This window comes from Coenobita brevimanus, chromosome 46, assembly GCF_032717465.1.
Source record: "Coenobita brevimanus isolate Jiangsu-jjx chromosome 46, ASM3271746v2, whole genome shotgun sequence".
NCBI lineage: Eukaryota > Metazoa > Arthropoda > Malacostraca > Decapoda > Coenobitidae > Coenobita > Coenobita brevimanus.
In genome coordinates, this window is record NC_136999.1 from 55,815,222 (window position 1) to 55,836,952 (window position 21,731).

Consider the following 21,731-nt stretch of genomic DNA (forward strand, 5'->3'; position numbering starts at 1 on the left):
GTGAATGTTGATGGTGGAGAGTGGAATCTGAAGCAGCTGCTGTTTGCAGATGTTACTGCACTGGTGGCTGATTCAGAGGAGAGATTGAGACAGTTGGTAGAGGAGTTTGGAAGAGTGTGTGAAAGGAGGAAATTGAAAGTAAATGAGAATAAGAGTAAAGTGATGAAGTATACGAGGTTGATAGATGGTAGGGGGATGAATATAGTTTTGAATGGCGAGTTGCATGAGGAGGTAGAGTGTTTTAAATGTCTAGGGTCACATGTTGCTGTGGATGGAAGAATAGATGCAGAAGTGAAGTCTAGAATAAATGAAGTAGGAAAGGTGCTGGGAGGATTGAAAAAAGTGTTTAGATGTCGTTCGCTTAGAATGGATGTAAAGAGAAGGCTGTATGAGGGTGTTGTGGTACCGACTGCGTTATATGGGGCTGAGAGGAAAAGTTTGAATGTAATGGAGATGAGGTGTCTGAGGAGTGCGTGTGGAGTGACGCGTATGGATCAAGTGCGAAATGATGAAGTGAGAAGGAGAACTGGAGTTGTTCGGGAGATGGTTGGTAGAGTTGAGTAGAGGGTGTTGTAATGGTTTGGCCATATGGAGAGAATGGATAATGAGCGATTGGTGAAAAAGATAACTAGATCTGATGTGAGAGGTGTAAGGTTGAGAGGAAGACCACGAATAGGATGGATGGACAGTGTGAAGAGAGTGCTGGATGCAAGAGGGATGTCTGTTGAGCAAGGAAGAGTGGCTGTGCATGACAGAAATAAATGGAGAGAAATTGTGAATGAATAAGTGATGACGCAGCCCTGAGGGGATATTCTCCCACATTTGGTCTGATCAGCTAGTCAGGTCAGGTGCGGGTAAGGGGATGGGTCTGTTATGATGTGGCAGGGGTAAACCAGTTCTGCTGTCGGGCCCTGCTGCGGATGTCACTGATTGCATTGCACAATTGACCCTTGTGCGGTGTGGTGCGGTGAGGATCTGTCCGTTCTTCCCTTTGGGGCTAAGATGTGAATGAATGTGTTTGAATGGATGAGGAAATGGGGAATGTGTCGTCCTGTCTCGGCTACCTCCCTTTCCTTGGGGGAAGCAGCCTAGGTATATAGATAGATAGATAGAATATATTCCCTCCATCCTGTAGCAGTATCATCATCGTTGTCTAGCATTCTCATCCACACTCCGGATTATACAGTACTCACCACCTCTCCCTTCACATTCGGTCCATTACCTTAAGGAAGACATCTGCCTGGTTGTGGTTGATGGGTCAGCTCACCCAGTCAGACTAACAGCAGCAAGACCAAAACTATATTGTAGCATTGTACTGTACAATATATTTTTTATCATTATGATGATCACTTATTTTTTTTCTATATCTTTCAACCACTGACTTCCTGGCTTCACTAATCTTATGTTTTAATCTGTTTGAAGCTCAGTATTCCACTTTTCTTCTCTCACTCACATCTCCAGGTACAGTGTACTATTTAGAAGCATTGGCTGCTTGAAGCTCCTTCCTTCCATTTTCTCTTCCAAGGCTTTGCCTATATCTTAAACTATGCATTATACTTCTCACACCTCATTTCACTGTTTACCATTTTTCTGTCTCTACTTCTGTTATAGTACAGTTGCTCATGATATGACATTTTAGTCTCCTCTGGTTTGTTTTGTTATAGAAATTTGCATTATGGAAGCAACAGAGCTTATGGGAGAAAAGGATTAGGTCCCAGCTTCCCCTGGTGTCACCCTTAATGATCTAAAACCTGCCCTAACCTTCCCAGATTCTCCTTAAAAACGCTAAGCATGCAAAAAGAGGCCTAACAGCACATTGGTGTTAGCACATTTATACACACTGGTATTTGAATGAAATTGATGGATGGACTTGGTGTTAGGGAGAGGGGTGGTGGAGGTGCACAGTGATGCTTTTGAAAATCACCTGCCTTGTACACAGGAACTTTGGTCATGCAGTAGTAGAGAATATCTTAAATGGGCAGTTTGAGGCCTTTGTCTCATATTGTGTGTGTTATGCAGATGTTTAGAACCAGGCCAACAGCTTGTCATGTTATAGGGTACAGTAAATGGATCTTGTAATTGAAATGCATGTAATGGGTGGTTTCACTGTACTTTATATGCTTTTTCAAAGCATTCCATGCTTTCTCTGGAGCCTTCTCTCAACTTTCTTCCACACTCAGATTCTTTTCTGTGTATGTAAAGTACAGTATGGTTTTCAGCAATTTCATTCTTCTCCAAATGTCTGACCTTATGCTCCCTTCCAATATCGATTCATCCCTCTTTCATACTTGAATTTATATTGGATTCTTATCTTTCCTAACACCGCACAGTGTTCTGAGCCAGTTAATAATCCTGTAACTGATTTTGCAGCTGTAGCTCTTCTGAGCCTTTCAGCAACCAATATGTAATGTATTATTGCCGCTGCTTCTTTTTGTCTTCATTCTCTCCAAGTATATTTGTGAATTAAAGTAATTTATGCTTAAAATAAGTACTTTGCTGTATGGTATTTGCTGAAAACATTTCTGCACACACTTGAGTAATAAAAACTCTCTCCATTCCTATTCTTATTCCTTCCACAACCCACTGTCCTTCAGTATTCTCTATTTCATCATCCCCCACCCTTCCATTCATATTCCTAAATACTATATCATTTATTCCTCTGCCTTTCTTTTATACTCATTTATCTATCCTTTAATTATTTATTCCTCTGTCGTTCTTTTATACTCATTTATCTATCCTTGAACGTTCTATTTCTTGCATCCCTTTACCAGCTTCCTTATTTGCAGGCATGTATACAGATGAGTGTGTATCTGTCCCTATCTTCCACTTATCACTAGCTTTTTTTTTTTTTTTTTTTTCCCCCAAGCCACATACGCAGTACAGTAGGTCATCAGGTTTCATGGCATCCAATTTGGCAAAACGCACTTTCACAGCAGCCATCAAATATTCCCGTGATTGAGCATTGGTGACAAAATACAGTATATAATGCATTTATGTGCCTTCTGGCACCACAAGTTTTGAATTTTTTCCACAGCAACAAGAGTGCCAACACTCAGTTTCGGTCTGTTTTCCTACATGTTCAGTGTGTCTGCAAGTTGAGTGTTACACTCTCGTGTCCTTGATTAGTGCTTGACGTGGACGTGGTAGCTCAGTCGGTAGAGAGGTGGCCTGCAGTCCTATCGGACCTGGGTTCAAAACCCCGCTGGAGCAGGGAACAGTTTAAGGATTTGAATTTAATAAAAATAGACTTTACTGATCTACCAGAAGACCTGCTGACGTGTCGTAAAAATCTGTCTATTTATCTATCTATAGCCTGACGCCCTAATCCCGCAAAGGGTGGCCGCGACAAAACGCCTCCAAGTCACTCTGTCACCCACCATTTGACTACCCTCCCCCCAACTCACCCCCCCCCTTCCTCATATACCTCTCAACTCCATCCCTCCACCTCATCCTCGGTCTACCTCTCCTTCTTCCTCCCTCCACCTCACCTACATACACCCTCTTAGTCAGTCTTTCATTCTCCATTCTCTTCACATGTCCAAACCACCTCGGTGTATTTCTCCTAATCTTCTCAACCACATCCACATCCACCCCACAGCGTTCCTTCACTTCTTCATTCATCAACCTGTCCCTCCACGTCACTACATGCTCCTCTCAAGTAACTCATTTCCACCGCTCTCACTCTTGACTTGTTCCCCTCTTGCAAGGTCCATGCCTCGCTTCCATACGTCAGGGTAGGGATTACAATACTATCATGCAGTGACTTCTTAACTTCCATACTCACCTCCCTATTTCTCATCATTGCTTTCAGTGTACCAACAACCTTCCTTCCCTGCTGTACCCTTTCAGCACTTCATCCTCCAAAGTTCCATCCTTACTCATCACACTACCCAAGTACTTGAATGCACTCACGTTCTCCATATCCTCACCATCCAACCTCACTGCACACTCTGTGACGTCATTCCTCTCAAACACCATAACTTTACTTTCGCTTACATTAACTTTCAGATTCCTCCTCCTACACACTGTCCCAAATTCATTCACCAAACCTTGCAACTCCCATTCATCTTCACTCAACAGTACTGTATCATCAGCAAACAACAACACCGGAAGCTTCCGAAACTCACCCTCATTCATTAGAGCCACCCCCACATCCACTGTCCTACCCTGCACCTCCTTTACAACCCCATCCATGTATATATTAAACAGCCAAGGAGACATCACACAACTCTGTTTCAGTCCCACTTTGAGATCAAAGAACTCATTCAGCTCACCATCCACTCGCACCGTAGCCCTAGCTCCCTCGTACATACTCTTCACAGCACTCAACAATTTCCCCTCCACTCCATATATTCTTAAAACCTTCCACATACCTTGCCTATCTATTCTGTCATAAGCTTTCTCCAAGTCCATGAAGGCAGCGTACACTTTCCTCCCCTTCTCTAGATACTTCGCCACTAAACATCCTAGAACAAATGTCTGATCTACACACCCTTTTCCCTTCCTAAATCCCCCTTGTTCTTCTCCAACTAACTCCTCTGTCATATGCCTAACCTTATCAATGAGTATTCTACCATATATTTTACCAGTCACACTAAGAAGGCAAATACCCCTATGGTTACCACATACTTCTCTCTCCCCTTTTCCTTTGTATAAAGGAACAGTTATACCTGATTTCCAGTCCTCTGGAACCCTTCCTTCTTCCCAAGCCAATCTACACAACTTCCATATCCACTCCACATCAATCTCACCCCCATACCTAAGCATTTTACCACACACTCCAGCAATTCCTGGGGCCTTTCCAACTTAATCTTCTTCATCGCTTCCACTACTTCCGCCCTACTGATCTCTTCCTCCCGCCTCTCATCTCTTCTTCTCCCAGCCATTCCCCAACCACTTATACTCGCACTGCTCTCTCTTTACATTCAACAAATCCTCAAAGTGCTCCTTCCATCTCCTCAATTTCTCTCTCTTCTCCACCAAGAATCTATTATTCCTATCTTTCACTCCCCTATTACTTCCCCTTTCATTTCACACTGCCTTACTTTCTTTACCTCCTTCCAAAACAATTTCTTACTCTCCCTCCATTTCACACTCAGATTCCTCCCAAATTCTTCATCCACTTTCTTCTTACTCTCCTTCAGTCTCTTAACCTCCCTTCTCCTGCTCACATATACCTCTCTCTTCTCTCTCTCATCTTCTCCCCTACCTCTACTCGCTAACCATTCACTATATGCCTTCTTCTTTTGTTCCACAGCTCGTTTCACCTCATCATTCCACCATGCTGTCCCTTGCACACCCTTGCATCTCCTCCTCACTCCACAAACCGCCTCACACGCTGCGCCTATCTCTTCCGTGAATATCTTACATACGTCTTCCACCCCTTCCATCTGCTCTAGCTCATACCTTCCCAATCTTTCTTCCACTATGCTCTTATACTCTATCATTTTCTCACTACCTTGCAATTTCTCCACTCTTCTCACAGGAGCTGCTTCCTCCTGTCTTCCCCTTCGTCTCCTCAACCACTTTCTTTGCAGCTCTACCAATACACCAGTCCTGTATGAGACAGCCCTAGCATGTATTCAATATGGACAGTGGGTGTTAGTGCTGAAGTGGTGACATGTAGAGGTGTATGGTATGTAGGAGGACTTCTGGGCCTTGGGAGCAGGCTGAGAAACCTATGCCTAGAGTCGGGCACATAAAAAGGGGGGGGAGGGTGAAAAAAATAAAATTGTATCAGAAATGGAGAAAGGTGCTTGTAACTCTGAAATATGCAAAATGTATAATGTACCAGAGTTGACTGTGGGTAGTATGAGAAAACAAGAGTGAACTTAAAGCCAGTCAGTATTCGGATGTCCTGTACATCGATCTGCCATTTTAAATGTATTTTTCCTAAAGTTTTATTGGTCTAGTGATCATGAACAATATTTAATTTTGTCGTGCAGTTTATATTTTTTATATTTATACATAAAAATATTTCATGAAATTTGCAGGTTGGTAGTTAAGGAGCGCAACCATTACCCTACGGCCTCCGAAAAAATGATTAGGTTAGGCTAGGTTAATGTAATTCCTAACCTAAGCTAATAATTTTTTTCTGCAGCTGTAGGATAAAGGTAGTGCTCTGTGACTACCACCCTGGAAATTTCGACAAGAAACAGAATTTGGTATAAATATTAAAAACCATAAATTGCACAATGAAATTATATGTTTTTCTTGGTAACTGGACCAATCTAACTTTAGGAAAAATATATTTAAATGGGCAAATCGGACCAGGACATATGAATATTAACCGCCAGTCTAGCCTTTGTGAAGTACAGTACAGTCAAGTTGCCTAAGGCGCGTCTAATTGGTTCTGGACAGTGCCCGTGCCATAGAAAACTGTGCCATACAAGTAACTAAACCTATGGGAAAAATGGAATTTGGTTCTGGACGTTTGCCTAAAGTCCCCCTTTTCACCCCACTTTTCCCCATTTTTCCCCACTTTACACATGCACACAATCAAGCAATCAGTCAGTGCATGTACTGCACGTAACAAGAGGCACAAAAAATGGGAGGGTGATCAGCCTTGTGTCTACTTGGACAATGCCACGCGCTGCAGATCAAGCAAAAAAAAGCTCGGCCAAGTAGACACAGATCAGCTGACCGACCAAAACATTAAAGATGGTGGAAGCTGCCTGGTCAAGCACCGATCAATGAAGTTTATTTGATAAAGTTTGTATGCTCAAGTGTAAAAAAAACTCACATTTAATACATTAATAATCATTCCTATATATGTGATGATGATGATGATGATGATGATGATGGGAAGCATTATACTTCATCTTAGCTCAGAGATAGATGTTTTGTCACTAATCTGTTCATAGCAGTTTTACGAACAAGCCTGTAAACTAGTCACAATACCCAAAGAATCTTTAATGTTTCATTACTTAACACAGTGAATATGGTGAAGTTTAACCTCCTTATAAGAGAGGAAAAAGTCCACAATTTGGCATGTGTAGTATGGAGCTGAAATGGTCGCCATCTTTTTTGTTTACAAACAGGGGAGCATGCCACCAGGTTAATTTGCCTGCGCATTTCAAGCCTTGCTGCGCCCGCGCCATAGGTATAGTTTATGCACGTGGTTCGTTTTTGGGGGTCTGGCACCTTGCTGTGGCATAGAAGCACGCGCCATAGGCGGCTTGACTGTATTTTGATCCAGGCAGCAGAGGTAGACGAGCGAAAACACTGACCGAGTACAGCTCACTGGTGCTAGTGGTTGAGCATTATTTGTTACAGTGGTTGAACAGGAGGACTTGGGAAGGTGCTAATGTATTATTTATGGTAATGGTAGTTTATTAATTTGAAAGTGATTATAATTTTCATTACTGTTCGGAGCCTGTTCCATTGAAAGCACAAGTATGTCTAGATCATCTGATGGCCAGTTGGCCACTCTCCATTCAGCATGGTCTCCTGTGGTGTACGTGTAGCATGGAGAGCAGCCAACAGGTAACCAAGGTTAGAAGGCTATTTTAATTGACTATGATAACCAGTATTGATATTTGTTTCAAGCAGATCCTTACAGTATCAAGGACTATATATAGTCAGTGAGGCACTGTATTATATTTTATTGAAAGAAAAATTTACCACATTTAAGATCTTGGAAACATCACATTCATATTTCACAATTAAAGAACTTCCATTTAGTTAAAGTTTTTGTGTATATAATGCTGTATTTACATTTCTTAAGGAAAAACACCACACTACATATTTATGGAAGAATGTCATACTAACTGTCATTTCCAACAGGTAAACAAGGTGAGAAGGATATTTTAATTGACTATGTTAACCAGTACCAGTATTGATACCTGTTTCACACAAATCACTACAATTTCAAGAACAGTATATAGCTAATGAGAAACTGTATTGTTTATGGTTATATATGATTATTGTTGTTGTAGGAGATGCAATTGCCAGATAGTACTGTCTTAAATAATTATCAGTAGGTTGACAATGCATATACAGCATAATTTATTTTGTTGACACCTAATACTAAAGAAGTGTCTGTAATAGGAAAGTAATATACAATTATCTATTAGGCTACTTTGCCTTCTTTTACTATTACTCTTAGAGCCAGGAATTTGTAATATATTATTACTTTGAAAACCTTGTAATAGTCTATTACTATTACTTATTGCTATTTACCCCATGTCTTGTCAGGGCCTGAAATTCAAGACCAGGTCTGCCTATTTTATGATGAACAGTAGTTGTAAAGAAACCTAACATTGTGTTACCCCCAGAGTTCATTGCTTCAAGGGGTTAGCGACACAGGTTCAAAAGCAGGTTAATAGCAACATTTCAAGTACCTTTAGGATGTATTTAAAGTAGGAAATACAATAGGGGGGTGAGTTTTCTAACCGCCCCAATTCCTGTTAGCTTATTTCCCATAAGGTCAGTGCCACAAGTTTGGTGGCACTTTTCACAGTCCCTGTTTGGCGCAGAACCTGGTGCCCTACTGTGCATTATTTCTCACTGCTTGTACATAGTTTTCTTTCAGCCTTGACCATACCATCAAACCATATCCTTCATTCCATTCCCTAATTTCTTCTTCCCCATCTCAGACCCCACTACCGTATAAATGTCACACACACACACACACACACACACACACACACACACACACACACACACACAATCATCATCTCCATTTTTGCATAAAACCAGGCATTGTAAAGGATCATCATTCATTTCATACATGTTAAATGCTGCCACTTCCATAGCATCATCTTTTGCATTCACCTGGTTAGAAGGTACAGTTTGTTAGATGAAGAATGACATATTGGTAGTGTTTAGTAAAACTGTGTATTGTGCTGAATTTATTATTGGTAGGTAGAAATGTCCTGCTGTTTGTTAGATTAGATTAGATTAGTTATGTGAGCTGTGAAAAAGAAAATGCCTCTGATGGTGTGTTCTCTTGTTGTGTAGTTGTGGATGGCGGGGGTGGCGCACCCGATCTCCCGACAACTCTGCCCCTGTCCGAAGTGGCTCCCGGCCACCGCCTCCAAGGTGGGCCTCTGTGTCACCTCAACCCTTGCCACGCCCCACCCTCCACCACCACCACCACCACAGGCCAACCGCCAGTGTACCGCTTCACATGCAATTTTCTTTTGACTAACAGTCTTTGAGGTGTTCTGGTATTGAGCCACAATGGCCTATTGCCCTAACCCTGATGGTTGGCAGTTTCCCCACCTCTCAGACAATCACCTTATGGTTGTCATGTTTTTTACTCACAAACTCTAACCCAAGCAAATTGGAAACATGCAGAAATTATCTCTCTTCTGCAACTCTGACCCAGCAAAGAGCCATCAGATATTTGTATAATTGCGCTAACCTGTCTTTGATCGGTGTGACTACTCTGGTCAGCATGAGTCCCATGCTTCTGAGCTGAATTTGATCCAATATCTGGTATGTGGCCACTGCAAGAGGAAGTGTTTGTTACAGTGCTGTAGAATAGAATATATTGGTTCAGTACCATATGCAGGTACAGCACTTCAAATAGTAGAACCTTAACACCCCCTCCCCCTCCCCCATAAACAATAATTTCAAGGTTCCTGTGTGAGCACTTGGAGGAATGGACTGTATGCCATGATGCAGCTTCAGGTGGAGACTGTGGCTGAGGCTGATCCACAGCACACCCAAAATATTTTACACAGATTGGACAACTCACTGGTATTCACAATTTTACATTGAAAACAGTTACCATTTATGAAAATAATGTTTATTAAGGGCATTGTCTTAAAAAATAATTTTGTTAATGCAAAAAGGAATTCATCTCCGCAACTTAAGTTGAATTATTCTGCATTGTTGGCTGTAATGTCATATACTGTAAGTGCTGTCATGTTTCCCTGGCTGTTAAAAGTGGAGCAATAAGAAATCAGTGTGAATAGTGTGTGAGTGGATGTGAGAACCAGGATTGAATGCTGTTATAATTTTAAATTTTGTGAATAGTGTGTGAGTGGATGTGAGAACCAGGATTGAATGCTGTTATAATTTTAAATTTCCCTCTACGTTCATGATCTATTAACAGAATAAGAAACAACTCCAGAAGTTGCATATGACGTTGATAAATGTGTGTAGGAGAAGGAGGAGGAGACTGAAAACAGGTACACCCGAGGAAAGTTTTGCGTTATACACTCACTCACCACTTCAAAATAGTAACTGTGAGACGTGTGGTAGCGAAGCAGCAGCCAACATTCATCTGTCTGGAAACTGTGAAAAGGATGGGGGTGGATCAGGGAGAGGCAGGAACCATCAGCTCCCTCAGCCATCCTCCTCCCATAACCTCTCCCCTCCCAAACAGTGGTACCAGACGTTTGTCTGGCTGCTGCTTCACTGTTGGTTGTCTCACGCATAAAGGTCCGAACTGGCAGGCAGGTGTATAAGGCGGGACTTTCCTCTGGTGTACTTGTAAAACTAATGTTACAAAGTGATGGAAGTATGACATTGTAGGTCAGTGTAGTCCAAACTTGGGTATGTAGCATTGTTCAAGAGGGTACATGGGAAGATTGATTTCCTAAAACAAGAATAAAAAAGATGTCACAAATGAAATTTAACTTGCTGAATGGGAGCTGGAGGAAATTTGAGAATAATGATGTAATAGGTGGATGATTTGTAGGGAGAGAGAGGACGGGAGGGAAGGAGGTACAGTACAGAGGTAGAGCCATTTTTCATAATAGGCCCAGGGCTATTATTAATGATTGTACAAGTTTTTCACCCATAGAATGAGCTGAAACACCTTGGAGTTTAAATGTTATTGGGTTGTAAATTACTGCTGACCTTGCTGCTTGTCAGTCATTGCATGGTGAGTCATGTTCAGTACTGTGTTGAGTTGGCCAAGGAGGTATTGATTGAAGAATACCCAAGAAGGAGTGTGGTAGCCCCCAAAGTTGGAACAAGTCAGATATAGGTTACCCAAAAAGAATTACAGTAATCCCTCTACTATCCGACATAATAGAGCCAAAGGCCTGTCCAGTAAGTGGTCCCGTCAGGAAAGTAGGCCCTGGCTCCTGGACTGGTACTTAAGGACCCAAACCCAGCCTAACTTTGAAAGCCACCTAAATAACTCCCTACTGGACATGCATAGCACCTATTTAAACCTATTTAAGACCCTATTCACACCAATAATGGACATAAATCATGAAATAAATGAAAAGGAAGCAAAGAATAAGAAATTAGAAGTGACTGTACCTCAGCCAGTGTACTTACAGCATGTCTGTGGCCACCTTCTCTAAGGCTTTGGCAGTGGTGAAAATGCTCTTGAAGCATGTACAGTAATCCAGTGTTGTGCTGCACTTAATTCTTTGCACTGTGAGTTATAATTGTTTAACACTGCACATTGTTCTTAACTGCACCACTCCAGTTTCAACCGCCAATTTGCGCTCCACAGTTAATCCTTTGCACTCTAAATTCTGATTTCTTAATACTGCACAACACTGTAAATTCCCATGTGGTCTAGTGGCGAGGTATTGCAGTTTATTCACTGTTTATTCACAAAAAAACGAGCACATGTGGCATCCATTGTGATAAGCATCTACTTATGATCGAAGGTAGGGAGTAACTGTTGATGACGGGGAAACAGAGTTGCCAGATCGCAACAGCCACATTACCAAACTCCTCAATTTTCATTACCAAATTTAACTTTTCATTACCAAATTCGTAAAGCTAGCATTTATTCTTCACTAATTATATATACAAGTGGAAATACATGTAATCACTCTTTTCATAATTAACAGCATGTTGATTGTTTTCACGCTATGTAGGCCAGCAAAATAATTAGAGAGAGCAGACAATCCACCATCTCCATCCTGTGTATCCTCATACATGTGAAAAATCCGTTTGGTAATGCATTATTCTGATTCATTACCAAACAAATTTTTCATTACCGAATTGGCCCATATTTGGTAATGAAAAATACCAAATGTCAACTCTGACAGGGGAGGGGGGAGGGGAAGGAAGGAAGGGGTGAATGGGCCATGATGTAACAGCTGTTCGGCGCTGCATGGCAATTTCAAAATACGGGTGGGGGAAAATTGGGATTTTGGGGGGATTTTTTTCTTTTTTTGGCCATTTTTGGGTTCCGAAGGTCCAGGCCCACAATGTCCAGTAACTGAGGTGTCCAGAAAGTGGGTGTCCGGATAGTACGGGGATTACTGTATTTGAATTGTAGAATCTTGGGGATAAAGATTTTGGAAAAGAGGAGGCTTAATACATAGGAACTTTAATATGCAAATAAGTGGGGTTGGTGAAGTGATGGATGTAATGCATCAGGGAAGAAGAGTGATTGAACAGTCAGACATTGTTGAGGAAGAATTGTATGGCTTACAAGAAGACACTGAGGGACAGTTTTCTAACTATAATGCACCTTTATAGATGTGAAAAAAATATAAGGTCCCATGGGGAGAAATGGGGTAACCACCAATATGCCTGGTTCTGAGTTAAGGCCATCTATCACTATTTTGACCCTCCCTGTGCAATCTAAGCACATCATTTACCCCAAAACTGCACTGGCAATATGATTGAAAGTTGGGCAGAAAAAACATGTTGAAGCACCTCACTCTTGGTGTGAGTCAGTCAGGCAGCAAGAGCGTGATGGATTGATGTAAGTGCCAACCCGTGTGGTAGCATGCACAGCCGGCAGAATATCCCAGCATAGGTGCCATGCGTAGTGATTGTTGTTAGATTCAAGCAAAGGTTATCAAATTATTTTTATTAAATCAACTTATTTTTTTATTAGTACTAAACTGATTAATGATTTTCTTTTATATTGTATGCTTTAAACAGTGGTTAATTATGTTGTTTCTGTAGAGTTTTCATTGTTTAGTTGCATTTTAGCAAGTTTTTCATAGCAGCAGGGTTTTGGTACAACTGCGTCCCAGTGAACACAGTTCTCTGTGAAGCCGCACATACAGGCTGGAGTTGCCACAACAATTATTGTGTATAATTATTGTGGATTTGTGCCCAGTTAAGTGAAATACCTTGTCCTACAATAATGAAATCAAAGAAGAGCCTATGCCTGGCCTGTCTGGAGTACAGGCTAGTGCTGGAGCAAGTAGTAAGAAAGTTACAATGAATTTTAAAGTACTGTATGTAGTTTTTACCCTCCAAAGAAAATTTTAATAATGGCTATGGAGAGCAGCAGCAGTGACATTGATTATACTCAGTCTGGTGATGATGAGCCCAGCAGTCATTGTGATTGTGATGCTGTAGGGCGTGGTAATGATAGTGAACTTAATTAACTTAGCCATGGTAGAGGTTGTGGTGGTGATAGTGAGCATTGTGAATGTACCCATGGTAGCAGTGAGGGTGGTGATAGTAAGCATCATTCGCCACAGCCATCTACACTACCACGTGGTGCTGGAGGTGAAGGTGATGGTGATGATAATGGTGATGAAAGTGCTGGAGCCAATGGTGGTGATAGGGAACACGGACATAAGTTTGTACGCCACCCAAAAAAGTGGGTTAGGAACATTGCCAAGAACAAGTGAAACCTTGTCCAAGCATACCACAGCCCAAACACTGGCATGGTTGTGGCGGCACGTATGCTTGGCCACCCATGCTGTGATGGCTGTTTTGCCAAGGTCGGGCAGGAGGCTGTGGACATTCTTTTCAATGAATTTTGGAATATGGGCACTTTTAAGGCACAGACAAATTGCCTCATCGACTGTGTGCAAGCCGTGCCTATTAAAAGGAAGAGGACTGCAAGGAAAGTGAGTCGGCGTAAAACCACATATCAGTACAGTGTCCACTACAGAGGTTCCAACTTTCCTGTGTGCAAAGAGAGTTTTGTGACTATGCATGGCATTGGCAGATGGAAGCTGGAATACGCCTTCAAACAGAAGTAGTCAGACACAGAAGCTGCATTGCCTGGCCAGTGAGGCTGCGGAATGCCTGCAACAAATATCACAGGGACACAACTGGCTATTGCTCGTTAACACATCCAGATTCTGCCTGTTAAATCTAGCCATTATGCCAGGGCAAAGAGGCTCAACTGGAAGTACCTTGGGTCAGAGGACAGTATTCCTTAGATGTACAAGTACAAGGTGTGGCTGACTGCAACATATCCTAGGGAAGACGTTGCAAAAGAGAGATTCTACAGAACTATCTTATCTTTTCCCGGGACTACAACATTGTGTTACAACCTCCCAAAAAGGACATCTGTTCAACTTGTGCCAGAATGGAGACCCAAATTAGCCGGAAGAACAAAGAAGAGTTGGACCCCAGTGCTGTGGAAGAGGAGCTGAACGTCCACTAAACGAAGTAGAGGAGGGCTTGTGAAGAACTCAGCAGGTGAAGGTTGATCAAGACCCTACAGGTTATGTATAGTTAAAGGCCTGCAGCAGCCCCTGCCTTGCCACTGGTTTCAAGTATGCCAGGCCTACTACAAACATAAGCTGTGGGTGTATAACTTTGCCATTGAAAACCTGAAGACCAACCAAACCACAGTGTTTGTCTGGGATGATTCCACAGCAGGGAGAGGCTCTTCTGAGATAGCAAGCTGTGTGCTCAGATAGCTGGACGTGCAGTTGGTTCATCAGTGTGTTGCCACAAAAAAACACATTACTTATCTTTGCTGACAATTGTGCCTGCCAGAGCAAGAACATCCAGATGGTTTAAATGGGTTTGAGAGAACTGCACAGTCTTCATTGGGCACGGGTGGAGTTTTGTTTTTAAGTCTCTGGCCACTCTTACCTCCCTTGTGATGTTGCTTTTGGCCACGTAGAGTTGGAGGTCAGGTGCCGCTTTGTCATCAACACGCCTGCAGAGTATCAGGATGCTATTGCAAACATCATTACTCCTGCCTACACTGTCATCCACATTGTTCAGGAGGATTTTAAGGATATGGACTTATTTCCCCATGTGGTAAAGGTGAAGGTAGCAGCAGACAGGTTCTCCTCGGCAGCACAGATTGTTGTTGCCCCCCACTAAAGGGAGGGATTCCAGCTGAAGGCTGAGCATGATGTATCCGATGATGGTGCTTTTAAACTTCACCTCATGCCTGGGAGAAGAAGGTATACGCCGGCTAACTTCAACCTGGCCAAGTATGACCTCCCACTAAAGTATTCCGTTGAACAGTTGCTGCAGATGGAGAAGGTGGTGGATTTGGAGTACCTCACAGAGTTCTTCTTCCTTGCTTATAATCATTTGTGGTGGGAGGAGTTGGTATGTCGGCAGTGGGATCTGCAAAGAGAAGGCAACAGTGTGTCTGTAGAAGAGGATATCCCTTATGACCCTGGCAATGTAAACCTGGATTATGTTGACATCAGGGCTCCTTCCCTGGTGCCATAGCATAGCTACATACCCTTCCTACACCTATAGATGACAACCCTGGCTTGTAATAAGAGCTATGGCAATGGAAGAACAGGTTATCATTATTCAGCGCACAGGTCCCTGCAGATCAACGTGAGTGTGAAATTCTTTTTCCGCCCCCCCTCTTTTTTTTTTTTTTTTTTTTTTTTTTTTTTTTTACTAACAGTGGTTTCATCATTGTCATATTGGTGTGTTGTTTAATAATTTTGTTTGATGTTTTGTTTACTTTGTGATTTCTAACGTCGCTAACATCACTTATGCACTGTTTCATTGTGACTGCCATAACACTCTGCAACGCTTCTATCGCCTCTCTGCATCAGTTTTGAATTACAGTATTTACTTCACTCCAGTAATGAAAAACCATGCTCTGGTGTACATGTAAGCCACCCAGAGAAAAGTATAATTATCACACCCTAAAGTATAATTATAATTATTATATATGTGTATATATATCTTTTTTCAAATTTAACCACATGATCGTTTTTGCTGTGAATCAAGCTTTTACCCTTTGGCTGTGACTTGGCATTTCTTGGTCATTCCCCTGGATGCAGCCAAAGTTCCTAAAAAATCAAAGTGCAAATTATAACTTTGTTGCTACTTTTCTAATAGGAAATGACTGTGAAGTTTCCTTTTTCTACTGTAGTATTGGTAAAAAAATGCACCTTTCTTCAAGAAAAATGTCATTTTTTGAGAAAAAATGCAAAAATAATTTTTGCAGTTGTCTAATTTTGCATCTATAGTTACTTCTGTTGCCCACACTTTGCAAAAATACATTTCAGAAGCATAATCATGCCTGAGAACCACATCACTAGAGTTCACATTTCATTGTGCAGTAAGACCCATTGTGAGGTATATATCAGTCCATAGACTAGCCATCATTTGGATTCAACTTGGGTAAAACAAACAAAACATGATAATCAGTCGTTTTTTATTTGAGCAACCATGTGAATATTATGAGCACTTAAATGTTTTTTGTATGCTTTTTTAGTGCAGTACTCCTCAAAACATGGAATTATATACAGTGGAGGGTTACCTGGACAGTTTTTTGTCAGCTGTGGACTGTAGTCACCTTACATGTCATGGAGAATAATTAGTTGGGTGACTACAGTTGCCTCATGCTGCCACAGTGTTAAAAGTAGAAAAGAAAAAAAATGATGCTTCTGGCTATAATGGTTACAAAACTATCAGTGTTTGAAGTTGCATCAACTTTGATTGTGGTTTCTTACGTTCTTAAAAATTGTTGCCTACCTCATTTCTCCACACGGGGCCTCATACGAATCAGGCAATTGAGGGAATTATGGAGAGCAGTAATTGAGGTAGTAAGCAGTAGTGGGATATGTGGAAAGTTTTAGTATGGACAAAAGACAAGGTACAAGTTATGGTTTGTTAAAAACACATCTGGACTTTGGGATAGAATGTTGGAAGATAAACATGTTAGAGATGAATGGGAGACTGTTGGTAAGGTCTGTTGAGTGGGAGGTGAGTAATGTTTAGGTGAGAGAGTCAGCAAAGGAAGAAGAGTAGTTGTGAGAGTAAGAGTGAAGTCGAAGAACAGAGCAGCTTCTGTATGTTCTTACTGTGAGCACCATTGCTGTGGAGTTTGTGGAAAAGGAGCAAAGTGTTGGTGAAATGGATTAATATGTATGTAGAATGGCTGCCCAGTTAAAAGTGCAGTGTCAGTCATTTCCAGTTTAACCTTCAATTTGATGATGTGTTTTTGCTGTTTATTCATGCCACCCCATATGATTTTACTTAAGGTGGATCTGTAATAGTGAAGGTTGTATCTGATGCCTCCTTTTTTAAATGACTTTTGAGCTTAATAAAATTTGGATCTAACAAGAACAGCATAATGAATATACCATGGAACTGAAGGAGCTAACTGGTTGGTGGTGACATTATTTTGCTACTGGTGGCATTCTTACATACAATTCCACCACACTGCTTCTGCACTCAGTCTTTTTATATACTGTACTGTACTGTGATTGTTACACTTGCTCCTACAAGCACCCCCATTCTGTTAAAATTCTCAGCACTCATTCCATTGTAATGAATCAATTTTTTAATATATATATATATATATATATATATATATATATATATATATATATATATATATATATATATCTTTTTTGTGGTAGCTAACACTTAAATTTGTCAGGAGACCTGAAGTCTGTATACTGGTAATATTCTAGATGCTGCTTCTCTTGCTTACTCCTCGTATCCTTACTTATGTCCCTTTTCATGATGTTGTTCATAATCATTGCTAATATCATCTTCCTGTCATCTTGCCTTTTAGACTGTACAATGACAAAGATGGCGACTGGTATGCATACCCTTTATGTATGTGTATATATTTGAAGTTTTTCTCTGATTTTGTATATACTTCAGTACTGTATAAAATGTTCTATATTGTATATATACTGGAGATAAGGTTAATTGGCTAAATCTTGTGGTTGGTTATTGCAGATACGTTCGATGATGCAGTGGAGGAGCGTGTAATCAATGAGGAATACAAGATATGGAAGAAAAACACTCCTTTTTTGTATGACCTGGTGATGACTCATGCACTTGAGTGGCCTTCCCTCACTGCCCAGTGGCTCCCAGATGTTACCAGGTACTTCACATCTCTGTTAGCCCCAAGTGTTGTGGGGGATTATAAATTGATTTATTACTGCCACCTCCAGATGATTGCCTTTAGTTTAGGACAGATTGCTGTTCATGAAGGCTATATTAGACATTACCATCATGTAAAGTCACTATAAAGCTGAATTAAATTATTTGGAGGTATTGAGAATAAAGTTCATGCATTCATACAGGACTGACTGAACCATCCCTTGCCACAGTGAGCAAATAAGTTGCCCAAAAACAAGAACTCCAAAAGTTGTATTACTTTGAAGTTGCATATTTTAAAATAAATTTATTCTTCCCATTTTCTGAAATTTTCCAGCCCCAGTCCATCTTTAGGTAGGAGAAAAAGAAGTCTGGAGGGTGATCATAAAAAATTTCTCATAGGTTTTGAACACAACTATTAGAGGTCCAGGTTTGTTGATATTGTTTGTGTGTGTATTTACCTAATTGTGACATACAGGAAATGAGCTAAGCTTGTAGGGTCCCGTCTCTGTTTCTCAGTAAGTCAAATTTAGCTTTAACCTCGTTTAAGTTTTAGACTTGTGCAGTTTGCCACAAGGGCGTGGGAAGTAATTCCATCTTGTGCGGTGTGTGTAATAAATGGGTGCATAAGAGATGTAGTGGTATCAGAGGTAGACTGCGAGATAATGCTGATTTTATGTGTACGGCGTGTCGGGGTGAGCAGGTGGAGATCGTCAGACGTGAAGGGATTGAACTTGCTGGTGAATCTCTTGAGTGTGTGGAAGAGTTTTGTTATTTGGGAGACATGTTGTGTGCTGGAGGTGGGGCTGGAGCTAGCTCTGTGGCTAGGGTGAGAAGTGGTTGGAAGAAGTTCAGGGAGCTCTTGCCTCTCCTGACATTGAGAGGACTCTCCCTATGTGCTAAGGGGTCTTTGTATGCAGCATGTGTTAGGAGTGTAATGCTGTATGGTAGTGAGACCTGGGCAGTGAAGGAGGAAGATATTCGCCGGCTCAGACATACAGAAGTGACAATGATTAGGTGGATGTGCAGTGCGTCCCTACGTCCAAGGCTAGGAGGGGCTGGGTTTACAATGGAAGAGTTGAGAGGTAGGATGGGACTGGAGTGTATTGGTGTTGTGATGAGGAGAGGTAGATTGAGATGGTTTAGACAGGTGGAGAGGATGGGGGATGATAATTGGTTGAGGAAGGTAAGAAGTGTTAATGTTGGGGGTGGGGTTATGAGGGGTAGACCAAGAAAGACATGGGATGAGGTCATTAAGTGTGACCTTAGGGTTAAGGGACTGAACAGGGAGGCTGCAATGGATCGTGCAGCATGGAGAGCCACCATTAGGTGACCAAGGCCGACACATGCAAGCATGTTGGAACCTTTAACCCCTAATGCGCGGACAATGGACAGCCGACACCCCCCCCCTGGGGTGGTGGGGTTCGATCGCGGTCTGAGTACCTGTAGGAAAATAGTAGCCAAAAATCAGAGATTAACCCTAGAACATTATACTTGGTATGGCAGATAGTACTTACATTCAGCTTTCTCCAGAGACAGGTGTTGAGCCTTCGTGGACTACCCAAGGACTTGTGGAGACTTGCAAAGTTGGGTAACAAAATCTTCACTTTCACACCTCCAGCAACCCGGTTTCCCCTCTACCACAGCCTCATTCTGTCACAGTAAACTTTATACTACAACGTACAGGTAGTTTGGAATCCGTATTTGTACAATAAGCACTGAAAATAAGGCTAAAATCAACGAAGCGTACAGCCAACATGCATCGCGGCGTTGGTCTTCCCGTCACTCAACAAACATTTCCATTTTCACAGCTAAAAACACGTATACTACATTATTTTCAATCATATTACTTCCCAAAAGATCACCGCAGCGCGCTTTTTATTCTGCCTTACGCCCGTCACTTTATTCTTGTTCCTGTCGGCCGCTCGCACTGACTCGGAAGAGCTAGAACTCGCCATAATGTCACTTTGAAAGTCTGTGGTAAACTGACGCTAAACTGGGGCAAACCGTGTGAAAAAAAGCTAGTGTGACAACTGGGGAAACAAGCGTTTCCTATTAGCATAAACTGCTTGTGAGAGGATAGCGCAGATTTACAGTTCTGAGCAGTCAGAGAGCTGCCATGTATCACAGCCAGGCTGGTCGGGCCTTGGGGGGGAGTAGGGGGGAAAAACGTGATACTTGGCAACAACGGAGGTCAGTAGTACAAAGGTAAAGTATGCTAATTGTAGCTAAAGGGTGGTGGTACTGATAGACAATACCAGCTGGAACATCCTTGCCCGCGTTTATTCAAAATTAACTTGAATTGCAAACGCGACGATCCGCCGTTATGTCCTTTTTGGCGAGCGTCGCAAACGCAACGCAACGCCCCGCGTTTTAGGGGTTAAAAACGAAAACGAAAACTGGACGATCTCTTTGTCCAGGCTATTCCACAGGTCTGTACATCTATAAAGAAAACTATATTTCTTGATATCCTTCAAGCAGCTTGGCTTCTTCAGTTTCATTCCGTATCCTCTTGTTACTCTCTTATCCCATAAAAACAGATCTTCTTTGTCAATTTTATCTACTCCCACCATGGTCCTGAACACTGCAATCATGTCGCCTCTCTTTCTCCTTTCTTTTAAGGAAGGCAAACCCAGCTATTCCAGCCTCTCTCTGTACGACAGACCTGCCAGACTGGGGACCATTTTGGTTGCTGTTCTTTGTATTCTCTCAATCTTGTTTATATCTTTCTTTTTGTGTGGGGACCACACTACTGCTGCATATTCTAACCTGGGGTGAATCATGGCCACTATCAATTTTTTCATCTCCTCATCCATATAATGAAAAGCTACTCTTATATTAGTCAGGAGTTTATACGTCTCTCTAATTGCCTTGTTAATGTGTTTTTCAGGTGACAAACTGTCCTGGACCAGCACTCCCAAATCTTTCTCTTCTCTCACTTTTGCGATTGGTTTGTTACCCATCAAATAATTCAATGATGGCCTCTTGGTACTTTTATCCATTTCCAATATTTTACATTTCTTTGCATTAAATTTCATTTCCCACATCCAACTTCAATCATGTAACCTATCCAGATCCTCCTCCAGCATTTTACAATCCTCCCCAACCTCTACCTTCCTCAGGATCTTTGCATCATCAGCAAACGGACTTGCATAACTGTTCACTCCATCTACCATATCATTAACATAAATCAGGAACATTACTGGCACCAACACTGAGCCCTGCTTGTGGGACTCCACTTGTTACTTCCCTCCATTCAGACATCCTATCCTTTATTACTGTCCTCATTTGTCAGTCTTTCAAAAAGTCTCTCATCCATTCCAGGAGGTTCCCCTTCAGTCCTCCTATATGCTCTAGTTTCCACATTAGTCTCTTAAGGGGTACCTTGTCGAAGGCCTTCTCCAAATCTAAATACACACAATCCACCCAACCATCTCACTCCTGTAGTACGTCAGTCGCTCTTGAGTAAAAACTCAACAAGTTGGAAACACATGACCTTCCACTTCTAAATCCAAACTGGCTATCAGCCAAAATATTCATCTCTTCCAGAGATATTATCCATCTATCTTTCAGAATTCTTTTGGACAATTTTGCGATCCTGCTGGTTAGGGCCACTGGTCTATAATTCAGGGGTTCTTCCCTGTTTCCTCCCTTATAAATTGGTACCACATTTGCCCTCTTCCATTCTTGAGGCACTTTCCCCTCTTCCAGAGAACACACAATTAAACTGTGAATCTTATCCGCTAGTTGTTTTCTGCATTCCTTCAGTACCCAATTAG

At 41.7% G+C, this 21,731-nt stretch overlaps 1 protein-coding gene across 2 annotated transcripts in view; it reads left to right on the plus strand.

Moving 5' to 3' along the window:
* Caf1-55 (chromatin assembly factor 1 p55 subunit) overlaps positions 1-21,731 on the plus strand; it is a 99,781-nt gene that overhangs the window by 33,475 nt on the left and 44,575 nt on the right. For both annotated transcript variants that reach the window (XM_080271575.1, XM_080271574.1), the window contains exons 2-3: positions 8,962-9,042; positions 17,809-17,956. In XM_080271575.1, coding sequence (XP_080127701.1) covers positions 8,962-9,042; positions 17,809-17,956 — 229 coding nt within the window. The remainder of the gene's footprint in view (positions 1-8,961; positions 9,043-17,808; positions 17,957-21,731) is intronic.